Genomic DNA, 25,060 nt, shown 5'->3' with positions numbered 1-25,060 from the left:
TATAAGATTTATTACAAACTGTACAGCCATATCTTCCAAAATGGTCCATTATGACTGAAAAAAATAAAATAAAAATAAAATATTAGAAAAATTTGCTAATTTAGAGAATATATCTCTTACTTGATATTGAAGATTTTTTTTTTTTTTTTTTTTTTTTTTTACAATGACAAAAGGTTGTAGTATTTAGCACAATTTCACTAGTCTCTTTAGGCCGCTTTATAATCTTCAATCAATCCGTAAATTTATTGTCAAAAGTTCTAATCAGTCAAATTATATTTCTACTTATCAACAAGTTAAAAGTTCCCACTATTTGTTTTCTGTTTATATGTTTCATCAACATATATTACAAAAATAGTAATTTACATTTTACCAGTATCTCTACCATAGATTCAATAACATTTCCAATAAACATATTTCTTTAAGAATATAATAACAATTCAATAAAATTTTAAAATACCAATTTAAAATATTTTAGTGCGTTTTTAAGAAATTAAATGATATGCTCATTAAAATTGGTTCATTAGTTGCAATCGCAAAGAATGCAATGTTAAAAAGTTTAACATGATATTCAGCTGGGATTCAATGAAATCAAAACGAAAACAATCTTTTCAGCCTCCTCATTATCGCTCGCTAAGTTTAATATTACATAGAATGATAATGTAAAATCCTTTCATAAAAAAGCATATTCAGAGATAACACTTATAATAATTACTTCTTCCTTAAAAAAAAAAGGATTGCTTTCTGTGCTTTACATTTCATTTTCAGATTTTTGGTTCACACTGACTGTTGATGAAACCTACATCATATTCAGCGGTCTTACAATCAGATTTTCCAAACGAATATTCAATTTTGTGAATCTGACATGATCGCAATAAGCACTCTTGAGTAAGGGAAAAATAGAAAAAAGATATTTCTAGACCAACTCTAGGATCCAATATATTAAATTGATTGAACTGTTCTCTAGACTTCTAGAGAGATTTTGTAATTTCTTCCTGCCTGGATATCTCCTCAATTATGCGATCATTTCTTTCTCCTAAAACATTATTAGCATAACGTTCTTACTCAGTTTATATTTCTTTAATTTAACTTCTCTAAAAAACTATTTTTAAAATTTCTTTGGAGAAGAGGAGGAGAACTAAGCAAGATAGTATCTTGCTTAAGTTGCGATAAGTTGGAGGCTGAAGTGTAAAGTTACTTTTTGCTTAATAATACTTTTTTTTTTTTTTTTAAAAAAAAAATATATATATAAATCTTTCATTTCTATATAAATGTCTCTTTGAGGTCCATCCTTGGTGTAAATATGGTCCCAGATTTAGAATTCATGTTTAGTAGCAATATGTCCATCAAGAGTCCCTTTTCGTCGCGCTTTGTAAGGGCAATGGGGACAAGTGAAATGTGGCTCTTTGCCGCATTCATAATTTTGATGGCGTTGTAGATGGCGTTTATTCTTGTAAGATTTTTTACAATTTTCACAAACAAATCTTGGTAGTGATAAAACTTCTGCAAGAAAAAAAATAATTCAATTAATTTACCATTAGATCGATATAGATTTTTAGAGCAATAAAATTTAATTATAGAAATGAAATTACCGCATTCATAGTTTTGATGTCTCTTCCAGTGATCTTTACGTTTGTATGATTTAAAACAGGCATTACATACATATCTGAACTCTGAAAAATTAAAAGATCTAAATATTATAATTGTATGAAACAGTTAAAATGATAAATAAAAAAAATTGTAATATTAAAGGTGCTTATCCACCGTTCTAGAGAATTTTAAATTTATTCAAAACGGAAGTCTACAATAAAAAAAAACTCTAAAGTCTTTTTCTATTTCCAGGAGATAACAAATTACCGAAATGTTTGCATATTCCTACATGCGTAATAAGTTTTCCTATATAAGAAAGGATTTTGTTTATAATCCAATCAATAATTATTATCAAATACATTGAGTAAAGTCAAAATTTATTTAATTTCAGAGATAATCGGGTTTGTAAGCATTGAAATTGCAATTGATTGATTAAAAATGATGACGCGGTGCTCTAGAATAAAATTGAATTTATTTCAAATGTGGAATAGACTTCACCTCCCACCAGTGGATAAGCACCTTTAGTTTAAGTATGGTTAATCTTATTTTTAAGCAAAACGACCAGTCAGTAAGTAGGTCTGCGAAAGAAGTTCAGCTTTGCTTTCAAACAAAATATTTTTTTTTTGGTGAAAATAAAATAAAACTAAATTAAATTAATAATATATTTTAGAATACAAAAATCAAAATTTTAATAAATTATTAATAAACCTGAATTATTATTATATTAAAATAAACAATAAGTCGAAATTAAAAATTTAAACTTGCATTAATTTTACAATATATTAATGAAAATACTTATAATTTATTTTACTATGAAAAAATAAAAAAAAATAAAAATAAAAAATATTTTAAATATCACATTTAATTACAACAAGGCTTTAGTTAAGAATTAATTTATCTTACAAAAAATATAACTTTAATATATTTCAAGAAAGAATTATAATAAAATAAAACTGCTACAAAATAAAATGAAAGAAAGAAATAAAAAATAAGTATAAAAATTAATGTGTAAAACAACACAATATAAAAATTTAAATAAACTATCTGAACATATAACTTAATAAAAAAAAAAATTATTTTTAAAACAAAATATAATTAAATATAATCACTAAAATGTTTAATTCCAACGTGAGTTTTCAATGTGCATTTCCGTTTTGTTCTATATGGACAATGAGGACACTGAAATTGTGGCATCTTACTACATTCATATGTCTGATGTCTTGTTAGATGACCTTTATTCTTATAGGATTTATTACAATTTGAACAGGCAAACCTTACCATTGATATATCTATTCCTGAAACTGTTAAAATGTATTAAGTTAAATTAAATTCAAATTATTTAATAATTATTTAAAAACCAACACCTTGAGAGATAAGGTATCTGAAAGAAAACTGACGTGGAAAAAAAAGTTTTATTACAACAGAAATATACAATTATCAATAACAAATCAAATATAATATCTTAATTTTTTTAAAATTGAAAACTAATAAGTAAAATCCATGCTGTGACATTCACAGTAAAAATATTCACAACTTCAATTTTGACACATTTAATATGTAAGCCAAACTAAATATTACTGTTGAAAAGTGAACACCTGATGAACATTTTCCGTGAAGTCCTTTCAAATGCTGCAAAGGAGTCAAATCAAGGAGAAGCCAGCACTAGAAACTAAACCGTTACGCCGCGACCACTAATATTTGAAAGTTATTTACAGCTAATAAATATTATTACCTTCACAGTAATGCTCGACCTACCAACCATTTTTTAAAAAAAAGTAATCTCTCCGCTCGATCATTTAGCAGTGTTGAAATTTCCCATTTATAATGAAGTATGAAGTTTTAATATTTAGTTTTATGAAGAGTATGTGGTTACTTTTTTTTTTTTACTTATAGGCGTTGAAAACGGTATTTCTACTTCCCCCGTTATTATATACAATTTTTAAGCAGAAACTTAGCTTCCTTATTTGGCTCTAAGAACGAAGCCTAAACGTTCACAATTACGATCGAAAGCCGCACATTGTCTTAGTCTCCAGCACATGCGTATTTCTTCACTCAAGAGAGTGGAAAGCTTCTGGAGGCATGTTTTCTGAAAGAAGGGTGCTAGCCAATTGTACCATGTAAATAGCAGCCTTGAAGTTAACTTAATAAAGCAAACGAAATGCTGTTATCTTTTTAAAAGGATATTCTTTTCCTAAATTCCACTTATATATGTTTCATTAAAGTTGGCTTTCTTGCTGCTGTAGTGTGATTTTTTTGGTTTTTGTTATGCGAGCGGTTCAGTACAGTCAGATAGGAAATTTTTTTTTTCTTCTGCAATCAAACAGATCTCTACAAGATGAAAGCCAGCACCAATCACAGATGCCAACATATTTCTACCTATAAATAGAAAAGAATTTTTTACATTCTTTACGTTCGTCAGTTTCGTTTTTGGAGATTAATATTGTCTTAACCCAAAAAATGTTTTTTTATTTTTTGTAATATCTTTCCGAACTGCAAAAATTCTTGAATTACCTGTAACTAATAAAAGAAATTGTTAATTAGGCTTGTTGTTAAATATAAATCCAATTAAAAAGAATCTGGAATAGACACTCACATGCCTTTTATAAACGGCTAATCTCATCGATTCTGCCCAAACTTTGTATTTTCACCATTGACAAAACTTCACTAATAAATAGGATAACTGATATAGGAACGGTACTTTTTGATAGAGGATGTCCCCATCTAAAATCATTGTTCTCCAAAAAAAACAACCTCTCTTCCCTTACAGCATCTGCTCCCTTAAAACATATGTTTCCCTTCAAATGTTTAGAATAAAATTAATTAGAAAATCGCCATCCTTAGAACATCCTACAATTAATGTGAAAGTCTAGAGAACTTTAACCAAAAGTTTGGTTTATTTGGGGTGGCCTCTAAATTAAATTTAAAACTTTTAGCGATTTTCCACTTTTTAAGTAACGCTGACCTCAGGCAGAATTTAACGTACAGAAAATCATCATCACTGAATTTTCGGTAAAAATATTTGAATTCCAAAACTTACTGTTGCGTTTGTAAGAGAAGTGAAAAATTGAAAACAATAATTTTATGAAATGGTATAAAACCCAAGAGGTAATTTTTGCTCTGCCCATCAACTAACCCCTACTAAAAATGTTAATCCTATTTTTGACAGAATATGGTAAATATACTAAAAAAATTAAGGAATAGGATTGGAACACAGTATATGTTTCGTTTCAAATTTATTTTTTATTTTATTCCCTCGATTATTTAAGGAAAAAATTAAAATAAAAAAAAATGTGTGGTTTCTGTCGTACAAATCTTAAAGAGAGAATATTTTCATTAAAGTGATGTCTATTGGTTCGCTTAGATAAGTTTAAAATAAAGCCACTGATTGATCAGCAGGTAGTATCTTCAGACCTTAACGCAATCAGAAATGGTTAAGAATTATTTTATAACTAATTACAAAGAAAATGACATTGAATAGCATTATTCTCTATCAAGAAATTAGTGGATCAAAAAAATTATGTATGAATATAAGCTACATCTTTTCTTTCAGTAATATAATTCTTAAGTTCAAAACTAAAACAATAATTATTTAAAAAACCTTATATAAATATACAGGTATAAAAAAAAAATAAAATAAGCTAAAAGAGTTGACTTAAAATAATAATAAAAAGGTAACTCGTAACTAGAGTTCTGTTATTAACAATTTACAGTAAACCATCGACCATACAAAAACACAGTGTTAATCACTTTTCGATCCATCTCCTATATAAGGACCACAATGTTTTGCAATTACGTGCGTTTTTAAAGTATTTTTTAGTTTAGCTTTGTAAGGGCAATACGGACATTGAAATTGTGGTTCTTTGTTACATTCATAGGTCTGATGTCGTCTTAGATCTCGTTGGGTTTTATAACTTCTTAAACAAACTTCGCACACCAATCTTGGCCTAAATACAGCTTCTGAAACAATATCAGTACTCATGAAAATTGTATTATTACTAAATCACATACTTAAAAAAAATTCAAAATTCTTTTTTACATTTATTGCTTTTAAAATGTATAAAGAGAACAGTTTATATCATAAAGTAAATTATGAAAGAATTTAACTTTTAAAAATTGTTTTCCCAGTTAAATACAATGTTGTTTGTTCAGTGTATAATAGAGTTCTAGGTCCTGGATGCTGTTTTGAAAGGCTTAGCTTGTGTAAGGGATGATTACTACGCAAAAAGTAATATACTGGACTTGAATCATTCAAAAAGAAAAAGATTTTTAAGAGTGGTGTGGAAATAATGACAACTGAAAAGACAACCTTCTCCTTACAAACGGGTGGAGAAAGGAGCACACGTTCAAATGCCAAACTAAGGCGATTTAAACGTTAAAGAAGAGCACATAACTTTCATAAAGTAAAAACAGGGAAAGACGGGATGCAAAAGATTATTCAGGTACATCTTTTTACGCATATCAGATCTTCTAATGGAGGAAGAGGAAGAAGAAAGATGAGGCTACAGAATTTTCACCTGAACTTAATTCAAATCTTCTGAACTAAGTAGCAAATTTAAATTAATTTTTGAAACTATCACATTGCCTTTGAACGAAGTTTATCATTTATGCAATTATTTGAATCTAATGTTACAAAGCCAATATAAAAGAATCATTAATTTCATCACTTCAATGTTTTTCTTTATTGGCATTAAGAAATCTAATATAATTTCTGCTTACTGCACTCATATTTTTGATGTCTTCTTAGATGTCCTTTGTTTTTATAAGACTTTTGGCACTTTGTACAGGCAAATCTTATCGCCGTTCCATCTATACCTAAAACCGTAAAATTGACTGATTTTTTTTTTTTTTAAATTAAAAATTATACTAATAAAATCTTCTAGGGATGAAAATGATAGAAATAAAATATTTAATACTCTTTATTAAGGTAGAAGATACATTTTTTTTTATAAATATAACTCTGTATAAATTTTTAAGTTTAGTAGCCTTTTAAGTGGTTTAAACTTAAGAAAAAATAACAAACAATTGATGCTTGTTTTTATTTGCCATAAATATTTAACGACACCCAACACACAAATTCAAATATTGAATTATGTGTAACTGAATTACGTTATTTCTCACAAATTTCCCATGGCCAACTAACAAATAAGGCGAGAGAGGGGAATAATCAACTTTGACCCAAACTAGAGACTCAAGGAAGCTTCCAATTACTCTCTATATTAACAACTACATTTTCTAGATGATTTCTTCATTAATATCTTTTAATTACAAAATATGGTTCTTGAAGGTTATTGGAAGGAATAGTTTATGTTGCATTCCAAGATTCTCACAGTTTCTAAAGTTTTAGAAATCTAGACTAATCAGGAACATCTTCCCAAACGATGTGCACAAAATGCAGTCATAGATATCTGAATTTAAATAGGCTTAACCATCGAAAATTCCTTCTACTCTTTTTTCTTGCATGAATATTACAATTGTAATGTTTGCTTGTAAATTTCGTTGTATATTTCTGACTCTCTAAAGGGATTCATTCATTTCAGAAGTAGAGAATAAAGATCAAAGAGAAATGTTATTTATCCCATGTAACATTTAAAAAATAAATTAATAAATACAAAATCTGAAACGATTGTACAAACAAATCAACGGTAGGTAATTACATTTCTCTTTAAGATCTTTTACAAAAATTATTTCAAAATGCTTACTACATTCATATTTATTGATGTCTTTTTTAGATGATCTTTAAAGCAGCACTTTTTTTTAGGTCGGGCAAAGTTTGAATGATCTTCAACTGAAAACTGTAAAAACATGTAAAATTAATTGGCAAATAATCTTGGAAGTAAATACATACAAAATAAAAATAGCTTTTATAAAAGTGGTCTTCCTATATATTATATATGCATTTATAAAAAATTTGAATAATGAACAATAAATATCTCATCTTTAACCTGCACTTGTAAATCTACATAATATAAATAATAAGGTCTTTGATTTTCTAAATTCTAAGAAATGAAACGTTAATATTAACATTAAGAGAAAATTTAGTCCTTGATCACAACCACTTAAGGGATTTTAATTCCTACGAGGATTTTAATCAAAATCTGGATCCGTTGATCCTTCAATACAGGGATTCAGATTTAATTCTCAGGTAATAGAAACAACAGCCTATAAACTTCTGGGGAAACTAGAATCTTGTCCACTTATGGAACCAAAAGAGGTTTTAAAAATCAATTAAGGGAGAATTACAATTGTAGAAATTAATAGATTTAACTGCAGGCACTTTTTTTGATTTGTTTTGTTTTTCTAATTTAATGGAACGAAAATAAGAATCTACATAAATAAAATAAATAATAAAAAATTATAACAATAAAGAATAACAGAACATATAGAAAATAAAGAAAAAGCTTAATTATTAACAAGCTATTAATCATAACATATAATACAAAAATGTTTAAGTGCAATATGTGATTTAAGATTGCCTTTCCGTTTCGTTTTGAATGAACATTGTGGACACTGAAACTGTGGTTCTTTGCTGCACTCATATGTCTGGTGCCTTTTCAAATGATGTTTATTCTTGTAAGATTTCAAACAATTTTCACATATGAATCTTTCTCGATGAATTGGATCTGAAATGACAAATATAATTAAGTTAATATTTGAAATGTTGGCTTTTAAAAAAGGTTGAAGTAAATAAAAAAAAAAAAACCTAATTCTTTGACGGTGTAAAGAAAATACGTAGCTACGTAGAACTGCAATTACAATATTGCAAGTATTCGAAGCACGTTCACTTTCCTTTATGAGGCCTAATACTTGATCTTACATATTAAAGCAGTACGCATCACGTAGATGAACCCAGGATGAATCACACCGTCGGTCTTAGATTTTCTATCCCAGCTTCTTAAAGCTCACTGTCCGCAGGTTGGAGCGCACAAAGACGAGAAAAAACAAAAACAAAATTCGGCGCCAGAGACTTCAGATGGTGAAGTGCCTTAGATTAAATATTAATGAAAACTGTTCATATGCGATTTGTTCGTTTTTTTCCAAATTGAATTTCAGATGAGATGTACATGCTTTCAAAAATGAAAAACATTTTTAGCAGCTTACAATGTCTGCATCGTTTGCGTTAATCCTGTCAGAAGAAAAACCTATAAAAAAATAAATAATGTAAGAAGCTTCTATTTTGATCTATATACCCCCCGAACATTATCATCCTTACCTGAGACATGACATTTAATCGCAAGTTAGTTTTCACGGCGAATTACCTGTAATGTTCACTTAAACTTAATTTACTAACTATATGTTGTAGTACAAAGTGCATGTTGCCATCAGTTGACCTTTACTTTTTCAATCTTTGATGTTTTGAAATCTCGTTTGTTGGGTGTAGGTGTTGAGATTCAAGATCTTACTCAGCATTAAGCTCCACTCCAAAATGTAGATCCACTTCTATACATCCTGCACCACATTAGGACTGCTAAAAGCCATTATTAGTCTCATGTTTGAATAAAATTCTGAAAGCTGGAAGGGCGATTATTCGTGATAATGATTGTTGAATTTAGTAAATAGTAACCTTGATTCAATAACCTTAGTAACCTTCTTGATTTAAATAACTAAAACCATACAATTTTTTTTATAAGACAGAACTTTCAATAACATAATTGACATTTAAATACTTGAAAAATTTTGTTATCATGGCCTGATAACTTCTTCTGCTCGAACATAAAAGAACTTAGAATAACGAACTAGCGGTGATAAGCAGACGATACTATGTTATTCTATAGATATTCTAGTGACTTTATGACAATGAGTATCAAAAAATGCATTCCGAATATTAACGTATCGAAAAGTAAGAAAAACTCTTCGCTTTACAGGGATTTTGTAGTGAAAGTTGTCCTATGCTTACGATCCAGAAAGTTCTTTGGAAAAAAAAAGAGGTTATCTCAACGCAGGACTCTTTTTTTGGGACTTCGTCAAACTTAAATTATACCCATTTATTTTGACCATAGATCCACTAATCAAATACTCCTGCCTGCACCTTGTACACAATAGAAATGCCTCTGACCTCACCTGATAATTCTGTTCCAATAACAGCTGGTTAACTAGCCTCTCAAAACAAAGTACTGTCGTCCAGCAAAACGCACATTTGTTTATTACAAACACAATATCTTCAAAGCTTTTGACATATCAGTTAGTCACGATCAAGCAAATGCATGATAAAGATAAGCGACAACTTCTTTGACCAAATACACGCGCAGTAATACCACAACCACCAAGATGAGAAGTCTATTTCTTCATGTAGATCGAAACGGAAGACTGTATCCCCCCCCCTAATGGAAGAGAAAACCAGCAGATTTTTAAATAAAATGAAAAGATATCCAAACCTTCGTTCTCCACGATAGCGTTTCCTTGTACAAATTTGAGTCACATACAATGTTTCGCAATCAAGAGTATGTTTATTTATTTCAAATAGTATCAATACAGGTCAAAGAAATTAAATAAATAAAATTACACATTTTTACAACACACACACAAAAAAAATATTAGAACATTTGATGACATATTTCAAAACACTTCGGACAATACACTTTATTACAAGTTAAACATTGCGTGTCTACTTTTTTTGCTCTCCTGGCAGCCACATCTGATCCACAGACAGTTTTTATATTTTTATAGCATTGTGTACATCGTTTTCTGACCAATGTACCATCTTCTTTCCGAGGAATTTTAGAAATCGTATGTACAATCTGACTTTTACAACAGGTCACTGTTGGCGGTAAATTTTGTCCTGAAATTTTAAATAATTAATTTTGTTAAATAAAGCAGTCGATAAGACTATAAAAATATGTTTGCTTTATATTTTTAATTGCAAGAGAAACACATTAGACTGAAAGATGAGTAGCAACAATACTAAAGAAACAGAGGGCGCCACGGTAGCCGAGCGGTTAGAGGCGAGACCTGCGAAGTTAATATGTATTGTGGTACTGGGTCCGATTCCCGGTCTTAGGCCTTGGATTTTATTTAATGGTTAATAAAAGAAATTTACAGTAAAGTATGTTTGCTAGTCGACTCCGTCCACGACACCTAATTGGTAGTTGGACGTTAAGCCCCGCCTGAAAAAATAGGCGATTACTTTACTAAAGAAACAGAATTTCTACGTAAAAAATCGGGAAGTTTAATTATTTAATAAGTTTTATCAAAATTCTAGTAATTTAATTCGATGTACTGGCTTTATTGAAGCAATCATCTAAAATTATAGAACTAACCCTTAAAAATTAATTTAATCATGTGCAGCCTCCATCATAATCATCCAGCTCTTCCTTAAATCTTTTTTTTTTACCCAACCACAAGATGACCATATTAATGCACAGTCAAAAAGGAAGGAATACAAAGAAATCTGATCATCAAGACTTCTAATCTGGAAGTTCAGGGATATTTTGAAATTAATAACCTAACAAGAGATGAACTCAAAATGTTCCTCTGAAATGGAAAATTCCAGAACAACCCAACCATCCCCCCCTTCGCCTAGCAGGGGCCCTTAATTGATTTTCCCGGGAATTTAATGTTTCAAATAAAGGTTGTGTAGGATTAAGTATGCGCAATAAGTATACAAAAAAATTCAAGAAAATTGTAGTATCTGGTTTTCACATCAAAAGACTGAAAAATTGTTTCAGTATGTCACTCCCAGATGGCTAATTTAAAAGTTATTGTCGGGTCCAAATGGTTGCACATAAACTGATTTATTTATTTTTTTTTTAAATACAATAATACACAGCTCTCTTTTACTTAAAATAAGTTTCACCATTTGTATGTTAACATTTTTTGAAGCATCCTGAATGGGGGGAAAATAATTGCTATTTTAAACAGAGGGAAAAAACAACATAAGGAATATTATAATTTTTTTTTTACATCTCCTCTTAAGATGGAGCTTTTTATTTCAATAGGCAATACATTTTATATCGATTTTAATAGAGACTTATTACTGAAATTATAATTGATTATTGATTTTCTTGAGAGGAAAAGAATTTAGCATAAAAATAAAAACTTAAGTCCAATTAGAAGAATAGAAGATGAACCAAATTAATAAGAATCATTCTGGACTTCCAAAATTTACAAAAAGAATTGAAAATTCGCATCTAGTAAGTGACCATAAAGTTGAAAATTTCAAATCAAGGTAGTACATTTTTCTTCTTTTTTCCAAACAGTCGCAGTAAATAAAGATGGGTGTAAAGATATTTACAATTTACAATACATATGTGTTTATAGACTAAATAAGTAAAAAAGGTTACAGGCTGCAGTGACTGGTTGTATAATCTCAACATTTATCTAGCAAAGATTAATTTTTCACAAAGAAACCATCATTGAAAAGAAATTAACTTATTAGAAAAAAAACTTAACCGTTAAGTTCTTCGAAAATCACCACCGTCTACGTGACGGCCTTAACACATGTAGTAAAGTAAGGCACATTTTAGTCTGTTACACTTTTATTTATTTATTTTTTTCCTAAAACTGCAGTCCACAGCACTAGTATGCACCAAAACATTTGGGTGGAAATACTTTTTAATAATTTTGTCTTTATTAACGGAAAACAATATCACTTATCCTCTATCCATGGAAGAAGGATCGCATAATTTAATACTGACATTGAATATTTTCTTAATTTGAGGATAAAATATTAAAAATAGTATTATAAAGACACAAGTAATAAAGTACCTCTACTCTGGCTACAAACAAACGTTGACGTTAAATTTTAATTCATAATTCTAGAACAAGATTTTAATTTTACTTTGAATTGCTTTCGCTATTTGTTTGTTGCAGTTCAGAATAAATGAGCAACATTGTCTAGTTTAGTGTTTTTCAAAAATGTTGTATGGCTTGCCGCAATATGTACAGTTAGATTGCCTTTTCTTTTACTTTTATAGGAACAATGTGGACAATGAAATTTTGGTTCCACTCCGCACTCATGTCGCTGATGTTGTGTTAAATGATGTTTATTCTTGTAAGATCTGTCACATGTTATACAAGTGTATCTTTGATTCGTGATTCCTCGATTACTATCTGAAAAGGAATAGTATTGTTTTAAGATTAAATTAGGAGAGTAATTGAAAAATATTTATTTAAATAAACAACATACCTTTTATTTTCAATCGTTTAAAATTTAATTCTCTCTTCTTTACTACTTATTATTTGATAAACTCCTTGCTACTTCTCTAATTATGCAGCTTAACTGCAGAGAGAGCATTTAAAAAAATAAATTAGTGGCAGAAGGCAGTGTCCCCTAAGGCAAAGATATCTGCCTGTACTTAATTCAGCTTACTTCAAGCAAGAGTCTCTTGTTTCGTCCCGTTAAGCCAATTGAATTTTAAAGATGTTTAGTTTAGAAAATATTCAGTTTAAAATTTTTAAACTTAACTCTTGTGCAAATGGGCATTTGTGACCCAAGAGCTAGTGCTAAAAAAAATTTGACCCATGTCTCAAAAAGGTTCGCCATCCCTGTGGCAGGCTCTCTCTCAGTGGTTTATGAGAACCCCAAAACAAAACGGTGCCGGGCGCCACGTTAGCCGAGCGGGTTAAGAAGCGAGACCTGCAAAGCTAATGTGCATTGTGGTACTGGGTTCGATTCCCGGTCTCAAGCCTTGGATTTTATTTAATGGTTAAATGAGAAATAGTAAAGTACGTTTGCTATTCGCCTCCGTCCACGACACATAGTAAATGGTAGTTGGACGTAAAGCCCCGCCTGAAAAAATAGGCGATTACTTTACTTTACTTTTACAAGCATGACTTTTTCTTCTACCACAATTTATGCAACAAGGTAACTAACAAAGGAGTTTATCTTATCCTAGAAAGATTAAAAAAAGTTAATGTGCTCATTCCTTATAACCCCTTACAATCTTTAGGGCAATCAAAAAAAAATAAATACGTAAAAAAGAGGATGATCAAGTTTTATAACTTAGTTGGTGAAGAAAGACATCAGAAAGCAAAAGATAGTTTGGAAGCTCATTCATAGGAGAGGTCAAGATTCTTGCAAGACCATCATAATGGCCGGAAATGTGTGAGAAGCTGCCATACAAAAGGGTGTTTTTTCTACTCCTTAAAAAGCGTTTGAATAATAAAATGAATTTAATTACCACTAAACAGCGGGTGTAAATAATTTCAAAAAAAAGTACTTTCAATACTTGCGCATTGAAGTTCTGGCAATTATCCAAATTATTCAATTTGGACAGCAAATGTATACAATTTAATGTTATACAGTTTTTACTTAATACTTTATAGTTTATACTTTTATTAAAAGTAATTAAAAGCCAGTAAAAAACAATAATACCGAATAGTTCCAGAGAATTTAATATGTATCCAATTATGGTACCATCAGCTTCAATTAATTTCAAATTTCTTTTTAATATCAAATTTAAATTATAAAATTTTATAAAATAGAACAAACAACCTGGTAACACTGACTTTTCTTTTTTAAAACTTTGTTGGACGAAATTATTTTATAATAAAACAATCGTTTATAATGGAGCATCTATTTATAATCTTGTATATTAATTATTTTTTTAAGATGTAAACATAATTAGAAGATACATTTTTTTTTTTAAATTTTTATAATAAATGCTATTCTTAAAAATGTTATGCACTTTAAAGTTGGGGAATGGCAAAAAAATTATATCATTACAAAAATAAACTATTAATAATTGAATTCATTTCAAATATTAATAGTTTAAAATAAAAAACTAACTACTAAAATGTTGGGTGACAATATGGACATTGAGTGTTCCTTTACGCTTTGCTTTGTATGGACATAGTGGACAATGAAATTTTGGTTCCACTCCGCACTCATATCGCAGATGTTGAGTTAAATGTTGTTTATTCTTGTAAGATCTTTCACATGTTATACAAGTGTATCTTAGATTCGTGTTTCCACCATTACTATCTGAAAAGGAATAGTATTGTTTAATCTTAATTAAATTAGGCGAATAATTGAAAAATATTTATTTAAATAAACAACATACCTTTTATTTTCAATCGTTTAAAATTTAATTCTCTCTTCTTTACTACTTATTATTTGATAAACTCCTTGCTACTTCTCTAATTATGCAGCTTAACTGCAGAGAGAGCATTTAAAAAAATAAATTAGTGGCAGAAGGCAGTGTCACTTAAGGCAAAGATACCTGCCTGCACTTAATTCAGCTTACTTCAAGCAAGAGTCAAAGGCGTAATACATCCTACCAGAGAGCAACTAATAACACTAAACTGTCATTAAGTTTCGAAATTCAGATAACATCGTCCTGATTCGTGCTATCTATTAGTTACTGCACGAGAGTTTCATTTGTTGTACTACAAATCGTCTTTATTCGCCTAACTACATTATGCGATATTAATAATACTACGGAAGACGTATTAAGAAGAAGAAATCAAAATCCATTAACTTGACTCCACTGCTGTACCTATTTAAACATAGGTTAACTCATACGTAATTAGAGAGTATTATCGTCTCTTAAATTCTCTCTAATTTCCACCAACTTTATAAGTGTAAAATACTGGGGTAGTAGGACTTTGTTCATAGAATTTTCTTACAATCATCACTCGGATGTAAAATTAGAATTATTTAGAGTTAGAATTGTCTAAATAAAAGAAAGATAAGAGAGTAATTATGAGATAAGTGAAGTATGTCTATTGTTGACTTTCTTAATAAATCTTTATTTCCTAAGTTTTGGTCCTGATTATGATTATTATTTTCTAATTATCACATCAATTTTTTTGTAGGTAATTTTAACAATTTCTCTAAACTGTAGAAACTTTAAACTTCTTACATTAAAATTAAACAGTAAAATAATCATTACAACTTGATTTTCCTAAATTGTTTTTTGTAAGTTTTGTTTTTTAAAATTATAAAAGGTAATAAATTCATAAACTTGGATCTACAGTAATTGAGGTAACAGTCAGTTAGTTTTACAATGACAAAAAACTAATACAAGTCAAAACTATTATAAGTTAATTGCTGTTATGTTTTAGACAATTTTTACTCTGTATACTAATCAATTTTGAATGGCAGAATTATTTAAACAGAACAAAAGCACTAAGCTAGGCAAACAAAAAGCGCTAATGTTTACAGACAATATGTGCATTAAGTGTATTCTTCCGTCTCGTCTTGAAAGGACAGTAAGAGCAATTGAAGGATGGATCTTCATAGCATGGATGTTCTTTTAGTTGACGTTTATTCTTGTACGTTTTTTTGCAAACTGCACAAATAAACCTTGGTAATAATAAAGATTCTGTAATAAACAGAAAAAAAAAAGAAAAAGATATTGCAAATTACTGTGTATCTATGGTTCCTACAAAGATGGTGCAGAAGTGAAGGAAAAAATTACTACTTACCACATTCGAAATTTCGATGTCTGTTCCAGTGACTTCTATGTTTATAAGTTTTGCCACAGGCGGTGCAGACATACCTAGATGGTGCCTTAAACGACTCTGAAAATTGAAATTCTAAATTAGAACAAACATTAGTTATATTTTTTTACATTTGATTTACATCAAGTAAATAATTTTCAGTTTAAGAAAGAAATTTAGTCATTAAACGTCTGTTTACTTGAAGATAACTTTTACACATTATACCTCAAAAAGAACGGCTTTATTTCTACGATTTTATTTTTATAAATGAAAATTAAGATTTATTGATTAGGATTAGGATTAAGGAAAAAGATAAATTATTAACCTCATCATGAAAGATCAGCCTCCATTCATTCTTATGGATGAGTTCTATGTGCTGTGGAAAATCCAAAATGTTGATCCACAGTCGTTAGTGAGATGCTGTCGGGCAACCTGGTAGCACTGATGGCGAACCTGTGACCTGCGGGTCAGACACTGACCCGAGCAAGCTTTTTCACTGACCCACAATTGCTAGGCAACCATTTGTTTGTTTGCACGCAGGTTGATTTAGATTTTCTAATTGTGTGGATAATTTATATTCTATCTGTATTTTTTTCAATCACGCATTGACACAAAAGCAATTTAAATGCTATCTATAACCTTTAGTTTGATCATTACAGTTCTAAAACGCAACTAACGACAAATGCTTTTGTATTATTTGAAATAAAGCAAAAGTTTTTACAAAATATCAAATAAAATGTTTAATTTTACTCATATTTTGTTTGTTAAAAAAAAATCGACAACCCAAAGCAAATAACCATATTTAGATTTTCAGATAAAACACACTTTTGTTCAGTTATGTTAGTAAAAAGAGACTTCCATAGCCCTTGTTTCGTCCCCGTTTTACCCGTTAACCCAACTGAATTTTAAAGATGTTTAGTTTTGAAAATATTCAGTTTAAAATTTTTAAACTTAACTCTTGTGCAAATGGGCATTTGTGACCCAAGAGCTAGTACTAAAAAAAAAAAAAAATGAACAAAATTTGACCCACGTCTCAAAAAGGTTCGCCATCCGTGTGGTAGGCTCTCTCTCAGGAGACTGTGGTTTATGGGGACACCATTACAAAACGGAGCCGGGCGCCACGGTAGCCGAGCGGTTAGAGGCGGACCTGCGAAGCTAATATACATTGTGGTACTGGGTTCGATTCCCGGTCTTAGGTCTTGGATTTTATATAATGGTTAATATGAGAAATTATACAGTAAAGTATGTTTGCTAGTCGCCTCCGTCCACGACACTTAATTGGTAGTTGGACGTTAAGCCCTGCCTGAAAAAATAGACGATTACTTTTTCTTTTTTTACAAAACGGAGCCCATGCCGAATGCTTTAGTAGAGTTTGGAATTCTGAGGGGGAGCCACCCATCCGCGACCCCCTTTATGGTGTAAGAGGCTTAATTTAGGAACTATGGTCGGAATGGGTTGACGGTGAAGGAGTTTAGGCTCTCCCCTTAAGTTGGATGCTCGATAACTGTGATGCTCGATTTTCATCTTAATCTCAGTTGGTTGTTATTGTTATTTTATTAAGATGGATAAATTGACTCAGTTTGGATAGCTTAGGGCTTAGGTTTGGATAGCATGATGATGAGAGCTGATGAAAATAGCTTATTTATTTTACTTTTTTTTTAGTATTGGCTAAAAAATAATTCTAATATGAACTTCTGCCTTGTCAGAAGATAAATGCGCACTATTAATTATTAGGGATAGATGTTATGACTTTGTTAATTGCGCAATCTAATATAAAAGAATTTCAGTGTTCTAAGCAATTTAGGAAGCATAAATAACTATTATTATGAACAACTATTTTTTAATGTATGGAAAGGCTAAAAATCCTTTACCGCTTAACAAATAAGTAATTTTTTAAAACTAACAAATACCTAAGTATTATTTTTTTTTAAATTAATGAAAAATTGGTGTTTAGTCAAACTCTAATTTAAAAGAATTATTTACACCGATACCTCGGTATATTAAAGACAGTTCTAACGGTTTATAATTAGTAATCATCAAATCGGTTATTTTTAAGCAGTAAGCTCTTGGTAGAAAGCATTTAATACATCTTAATTCTTCATTTATTAACTTAACAACCACTGAATTGCCTATTTTGGTATCTACTCGAATTATTGAAACGATTGGATACTTTTTATCTATTTGAAGTTCTTTTATAGATTTTGTTTCGACGATATCATATTTCACAGAATTTAAAGCTGATTTTAGATCAGTCATCTGTGAAAAAAATAAAAATAAAAGAATATATATTAAATATAGCTATAAAGAAGTGTAAACCTACATACAAAAATATTGTGATTAGATACTCACTCTGGCAAGGCTGAAGTTCTTACAGACAGACCTCGTTGAAATGAAGTGAAGAGCTTAAAGAAGGCTGTTAAAATATATAAGGCTGCTGATAAATATTCGCTACCACATTAGATTAGATTAAACTAGGGCGCCTCAAAGCCTACACCACTGCGACCCCTTTAGAACTATTGTGGCTGATGACCACATTAATAATGTAATGACCACATTAAAAAAAAGATATTAATATTATTATAAATAATATTATTAAAAGATAACAACAACCGTTGCAGTAGCAAATTTCAATAAAAGATTTAAAAAAAAAGAAAAGATAATAAAAGATATACTTAGCTTTAAATGTAGCATGGTAATTTTCTATAAATAATATTTTTAATATTTTTTAATGAGTGAGAAGCTGCTATAAAAAGGGTGTTTTTTTCTACTCCTTAAAAAGCGTTTGAATAATAAAATGAATTTAATTACCACCAAACAGCAGGTGTAAATAATTTCCAAAAAATGTACTTTCAATACTTGCGCATTGAAGTTCTGGCAATTATCCAAATTATTCAATTTGGACAGCAAATGTATACAATTTAATGTTATACAGTTTTTACTTAATACTTTATACTTTTATTAAAAGTAATTAAAAGCCAGTAAAAAACAATAATACCGAATAGTTCCAGAGAATTTAATATGTATCCAATCATGGTACCATCAGCTTCAATTACTTTCAAATTTCTTTTTAATATCAAATTTAAATTATTATAAAATTTTATAAAATAGAACAAACATCCTGGTAATACTAACTTTTCTTTTTTATAACTTTGTTGGACGAAATTATTTTACAATAAAACAATCTTTTATAATGGAGCATCTATTTATAATCTTGTATATTAATTATTTTTTTAAGATGTAAACATAATTAGGAGATACATTTTTTTTTTTAATTTTAATAATAAATGCTATTCTTAAAAATGTTATGCACTTCAAAGTTGAGGGGAATGGCAAAAAAAAAAAATATCTTTACAAAAATAAACTATTAATAATTGAATTCATTTCAAATATTCATAGTTTAAAAATAAAAAAAACTAACTTCTAAAATCATTATGAAACGAAATTTTCATGTTTAGTGACAACATGGGCCTTGAGTGTTCCTTTACGCCTTGCTTTGTACGGACAAAATGGACAAATGAAATTCGGCTCTTTTCCACATTCATAAGTCTGGTGTCGATTTAGATGTCGTTTATTCTTGTATGATCTATTACAATTTTCACAAAAATATCTTGGCAGTACTAACACTTCTGGAAAAGAAAAAAAAAATGTTTCAATTAATAGAGGGGGGGGGGAAGAAAGAGGATTTCCTGCTCCATATTTCAAAAATTAGGCGATGGAATGTCCGCAAACTTGAGAATAATTGTGCAGTTATAATAGCGTATGTGCCTTTTTTCCAATTCTTCCTAGATTACTAAATAATAATAAGGAAATATCAGTGTTACCACATTCAAAGTTTCGATGCCTTCTCCACAGACTTCTACGTTTATAGGATTTATTACATGCGCTGCAAACATATCTCCCAGATGTAACTATAGGCTCTGTAAATTGGATATAATGCATTAGATCATCATTATTCTATTGAGCATTATTATTGAGAATTTATTCTTTTAATTCTGTTTTAACTTACTACAAAAAAAAGAAAGAAAGAGAATATCGCACTGTCTTGGAGTAACGGCTCTATAAAAATCTTTCCCTTACTTTCAATTCAAAGAAATGGTAGAAATAGTATGGAAGCAGTATGCTACTAGCAGTTCACAATGGCGTGACTGGATTTTAGGGCTTACGACATTTTTAAGTTGCTCGCAAGAGAAATGAAAAAAAATTGGAGTGTAAATTAAATGTTGCATTTCTGCACCTGGAATTATTCTTAAACAGACAGGATCTCGTGCAGCAGCTGTAGAAGTATTACAAAAAAGACCATTTGGTGTGTGTCATTTGGAACGTTATTTCACGGAAAGAAAATTACGATCTCTCCTGGGTGATGAAGGATACAAAGTAAACTAATTACTGTGGGGGTGACAAGAAATATCAACTTTGCTAAAGAGAATATTATTAAAAAAAAAAAAAATTCAAGTGTAGACGCATTTTTTTTAATGTTTCTGGCTGGTTTTGGGTATTAAAAAATTATCTGAAGTTGTTCCAACAGTTTGGTGAGGAGAATTGGACTACAACTTTTCCTATCACACATACTTTACACTTCCTGGTTGTGTGAATGTAGCCTGTAACAGAAACACAAATCTGAAGTAAATTCTCTAGACCAAACTGAGGGGATCAATCACAGATTATGAAAGAAAATAAAAAAAGACGTAGTTGCTGCGACGAATGAAATCAATTTTAGTGGAGGGATTAGCTAGCGAAATAGTGCATTGCATTCCCGCAAGGAAATCCCGGATTGAAGAACTGCATATAGCCCTTAAGATAGGCGCCACGGTAGCCGAGCGGTTAGAGGCGAGACCTGTAAAGCTAATATGTATTGTGGTACTGGGTTCGATACCCCTGGTCTAGGCCTTGGATTTTATTTAATGGTTAATAAAAGAAATTTACAGTAAAGTTTGTTTGCTAATCGCCTCCGTCCACGACACCTAATTTGGTAGTTGGACGTTAAGCCCCGCCTGAAAAAATAGGCGTTTACTTTTTACTTTAGCCCTCAAGATTGTTCCCTACCTATAAGAACTGTTTAATATTTGGTAGTGTCCAGCACTATCTGTAGCTAGAGAACTCTAGGCAGGAAAGCGCTCTAAGGATACGAAGACCTTATTTGTTTACATGCCTTAAATAAATAAACCAAATGACAGCATAATATACTGTTATTTCTGATATCTAAAAATAAAGAAAGTTATGTACTATCTTCGATTACTCTATATACGAATGTTCAGTTATGTTCAAATTTAGTTAATAAAAAAACTGCCCATAAATATATATATAAAAAAAATACTACTTACTTCCAAAGCTGTTGTGATTGCAGAAAAAATTTTTTTTACAGCAGCAGCAATTTTTGAAGATAAAATTACCAAATATTTGTTGAATGAGATTCAAAAAGCTGGATAGTTTAATTTAATGTTAATCTTTAATATGGAACTAATAATCGTTAAGTGGAAAACATACATTTTAAGAAAACTTATCATTATTTTTGATCATGTGTAATTGATGAATAAAGTGGTTAGCCGTCCTTAAGCAAGAATCTTTGTGAATTTTTATTTATTACAAAACACAAATAGAAACAATAATTAAGTAATAAAAATCTTTATTTATAAAACAAAAACTCTCCTTACATATAAGCGCAGGTTTGCTCTCTGTAGGTTTTCTACTTGAGTACACTCTCGAAAGAAGAACCTCGAAAGCAGAAAAAAGAAAATCTAAACTGTTTATTGAATAATGTGACTTGAAATTTTCCTATGGAACACTAATAGATAATGATTAATTCAGATAGAAAACAAACCCGTTCTTTTATTAAGAAAATAACCACTACATGATTGCTTCTAAATCGAGTTAATAAATAATTAAATTTAATGAACAAAAAAAAAAGAAATACAAGTAATTATATGTCCAAAAAGATACTGCTATGTTTAATTGCGAAATGTGCCTTCAATGAATCCTTCTGCTTGGCCTTGTATGGACAATGTGTACAGTGAAACTGTGGTTCCTTTCCACATTCATAAGTTTGATGCCTTTTCAAATGTTGTTTATTCTTGTAGGTTTTGTAGCATTTAAGGCAGACGTGTCTTTTGGCATTATTAATAACTGAAAAATAAATTCTGTGTATTATATTTTTGTTAAAGCTATAAATATAACCAATCAGATAGAACTTTTAAAAATATTCCACTATTCTGAAACGTTAATAATATTTTTTATTAACTTACCTTTTAAATAATTGATTTAATCATTATTTACAAATCTCTGAATCATAGTAAGTAATTGTGTTCGCTAGACGACAAAAAACAACAACCTCCTTCTCTTTTAAAATTCAACTTTTTTCAATTGAAACCTGAAGTAGACAAGACCTTGCAGCCAAAAAATTATTTAACAAATCCATGAAGAAGGACATCGGCTGTGTCCCCAACTTCTGGTTGGAGGTTATTAACTTACAACACAATCCAAGTAAGGACATCTAACCGGAATAACAAACGAATGCTTGGAAGAAAGACTCTTCATTTCAAATTAATTTTAGTTCAAGAATTTTTGTTTTCTCCTTACAAAAATAACTCTTTTATTAACAATATTATTACATAATTCAGGCTGATTCACAAATTACTGCCAAGTGACAAAAGAAAATTTTCTAGTTTTACATCAATTTAATGACTCCTAGCTGGATTTCTAAGTTTTGGCAACTTATCAAATTAACAATTATTTTTTAGTTTTCTAGTTTATAGTAAAGTCAATGGTAATAAGATAAAAATTACAAAAATAAATCTATCTTTAAACAAAATTTGAAAAAGAATTCATTTTAACAATTTGGCTGTCCGACCTCAAAGGGACTAAAACATAAAAGAAAAAAGTCAATGCACTTCTTTTTATTTTCCCCTAACTTTTTGGGGAGAACTGCATTCTAGACTACAACAATAAATTCAAAACTATGTGCACATCCATAAGTCATTAGAGGAGTCTGGCAGTCAATGATTCTCAAGTTAATCCACCGTCTTACAAATTTAATTTTAAAAACGTTCTTTTTTTATAATAAACACAGTCCATGATTCATCCTATTTACAGTAGTAATAAATAATTTACAATTTTATTTACAAATAAGAATAATAAATAATAATAATAAAAGTAATGCTAATATTGTTGCCGAAAAAGGTTACTATGTTTAGTGCCAATATGCAACTTTAAGGATGCCCTTTGCTTGGCCCTGTAAGGACAATGAGGACAGTGAAATTGTGGTTCCTTGCCGCATTCATATTTCTGATGTCTTCTTAAGTGACATTTATTCTTGTAAGATCTATAGCATGTAGGGCACACATGTCTTCCGGCATTGTTCATAACTGAAATTAAATATGGTTTGTTAAACATTATTTGTTTAAAAAAAAAAGATATATATTTTTTCTATTAAAAGTAAATGTTAAATATAAAAGTATTTCCAATTTATAAAGCAAAATGTATTTATTTCCAAATTTTTATCTTAACTTTCTATTTTAAGAGTTCAACTCCTTGCTTAGTCACAATAAACTGATGGAAAGTACAAGACATTTACAAAATTGTCGAATTGTTTAATATTACATATTTTATGTCCTGATCTAGACTGTAGATTAATTTTTTAATCTCTTCGAAGAGAAAACAAGAACTTGACCTACAAATATATGTTGCCACTTGACTAAATTACACATTAATATTTTTTTTGTTAGCCTTCCGACTAAATTATTAATTTATTTAAAGAGATCAGTCAGCTATATATCATTTTGGTCAGCAATCCAATAATGATGACATTTCATTGAGCTAGGAATATTATCTATTTATCTATGTCAGTTTGTGCGGCCTGTAATAAATAGATATCCAACTAAAGATAAAAATTTAGTTGTCTGCAAATGGTCTAAAATTAAGAGCAGGGTGTTTGGACTTTCTAAGTTGAATATGACCAATTTGTGTAATGCTATTTATAAATGGAATTAGTCGCAATAAAGTATTTATTTCTTTTCATAAAACTAATTGTACAGGATAAAATGCACACAGGATAGTCCGAATTTAAAGTTACGTTTGCAAAATCAATAGAAAAATAAAGAATTCTCGTCTAGTTTTACAGCAAAGATAGATGTTTCTGCTTTATACATTTAATGACTAAACCAGAGGTGAAATGTATACATAGGGTAGCCCAGAATTTGATGTTACGATTACAAAATAAATGGGAAAATAAAGAATTCACTTCTAGTTTGACTGGAAAGATTGAGATTTTATTCTTCATTCTTTTGCAATCTTTCTCCTTCATTTGTTTAAAACTAGGCGAGATTCCTTATTTTTCCATTAATTTTGCAATCGTAACTTCAAATTATCGGCTACCCTGTATGTACAATCTTCCTCTGGCTAGGTTTTTAATTTACAGAAACAGAAATATCAATCTTTCCAGTCAAACTAAACGGAATTCCTTATTTTTCCTTTTATTTTGCAATCGTAACTTCAAATTTGGAGTGAATTTGGTATCACCATTACAAAAATAATTGGAAAAATTAGTAATTTTTGTCTAGTTTTGAACAAACTTATTTGATTTCTGCTTCAGTGTATTAATAACTAAGACAAAGGTAGAATGTACACACAGAGTAGCCGTTAATTATAAGTTTTGATTTCAGAATTACTGGAAAATGTGGAGTGTTCTCATCTAGTTCGTTCTCATCTGTTAGGACTGAGATTTCCACATTATTGTTTAAATAACTAAGACAATTGTGAATTTTACACAAATGGTAGCTCAAAAATTACGATTTCAGAATTAAAGGAAAAATAAGGCCAATAACCTTAGATGTTGACACGCCTTAAATCATAAAAAAAAAAAAAAAAAAAAACAACTACACTTTGATCTTAGCTAAAAGGCCGAGAAGCGTCCATGGCACCCGTAATTGGGTTGGTTGGACGTTAAGCCCGCCTGAAAAAGTAGTTTTTTTTATATTTATAACTTCAAAGTGTCATTATACTGGACTGCTAGAAATGTAAATGGATGATAGACTGATTTGGCGAAATAATGATATAAGTATGCATAAGCCGTAATATCATCACGAATTCCTGATTGTCTAAA

The 25,060-nt window shown here is 29.7% G+C and overlaps 1 protein-coding gene and 1 long non-coding RNA gene across 8 annotated transcripts; both read right to left on the bottom strand.

Annotated features, from left to right (window-relative positions):
- Positions 1-215: 215 nt before the first annotated feature.
- On the bottom strand, positions 216-14,305 carry LOC141450540 (longitudinals lacking protein, isoforms N/O/W/X/Y-like). Of its 6 annotated transcripts, none has more exons than XM_074121157.1 (8): positions 8,798-14,305; positions 8,288-8,726; positions 8,061-8,207; positions 7,287-7,379; positions 6,304-6,399; positions 2,697-5,544; positions 1,590-1,670; positions 216-1,500 (listed from the first exon to the last, which is right to left on the bottom strand). In XM_074121157.1, the coding sequence occupies exons 6-8, from the start codon at positions 2,866-2,868 to the stop codon at positions 1,313-1,315; spliced, it is 441 nt and encodes a 146-aa protein (XP_073977258.1). In that variant the 5' UTR covers positions 2,869-5,544; positions 6,304-6,399; positions 7,287-7,379; positions 8,061-8,207; positions 8,288-8,726; positions 8,798-14,305; the 3' UTR covers positions 216-1,312. The 6 variants fall into 6 exon arrangements, with proteins under 6 accessions (XP_073977258.1, XP_073977265.1, XP_073977276.1 ...); XM_074121164.1 differs by having other exon boundaries at positions 8,288-9,096; positions 9,646-14,305; XM_074121175.1 differs by having other exon boundaries at positions 8,288-9,052; positions 9,646-14,305.
- A 64-nt stretch (positions 14,306-14,369) lies between these two features.
- On the bottom strand, positions 14,370-19,378 carry LOC141450617 (uncharacterized). 2 transcript variants are annotated; one of them, XR_012456192.1, is made up of 5 exons: positions 18,316-19,377; positions 16,292-18,222; positions 15,952-16,047; positions 14,586-15,848; positions 14,370-14,506 (listed from the first exon to the last, which is right to left on the bottom strand). It is a non-coding gene; the product is annotated as an uncharacterized lncRNA (long non-coding RNA). The 2 variants fall into 2 exon arrangements; XR_012456195.1 differs by lacking the exon at positions 14,370-14,506 and having other exon boundaries at positions 14,602-15,848; positions 18,316-19,378.
- Between the last annotated feature and the right edge of the window lie 5,682 nt (positions 19,379-25,060).

Source organism: Rhodnius prolixus, unplaced genomic scaffold (assembly GCF_049639745.1).
Source record: "Rhodnius prolixus isolate KJV_2025 unplaced genomic scaffold, Rpr scaffold_1, whole genome shotgun sequence".
Classification (NCBI taxonomy): domain Eukaryota; kingdom Metazoa; phylum Arthropoda; class Insecta; order Hemiptera; family Reduviidae; genus Rhodnius; species Rhodnius prolixus.
Note: the sequence above shows the minus strand (reverse complement) of the source record. Positions and strands in the feature narration are given on the sequence as shown.

Excerpts from the sequence above, each read along its gene's own strand:
- LOC141450540 (XM_074121146.1), bottom strand. The coding sequence starts at position 2,868 with ATGGTAAGGTTTGCCTGTTCAAATTGTAATAAATCCTATAAGAATAAA. Across the intron at positions 1,671-2,696 it reads CGTTGGAATTAAACATTTTA|AGTTCAGATATGTATGTAAT; the intron begins GTGATTATATTT and ends TTAATTTTTCAG. Across the intron at positions 1,501-1,589 it reads ACATCAAAACTATGAATGCG|AAGTTTTATCACTACCAAGA; the intron begins GTAATTTCATTT and ends TTTTTCTTGCAG.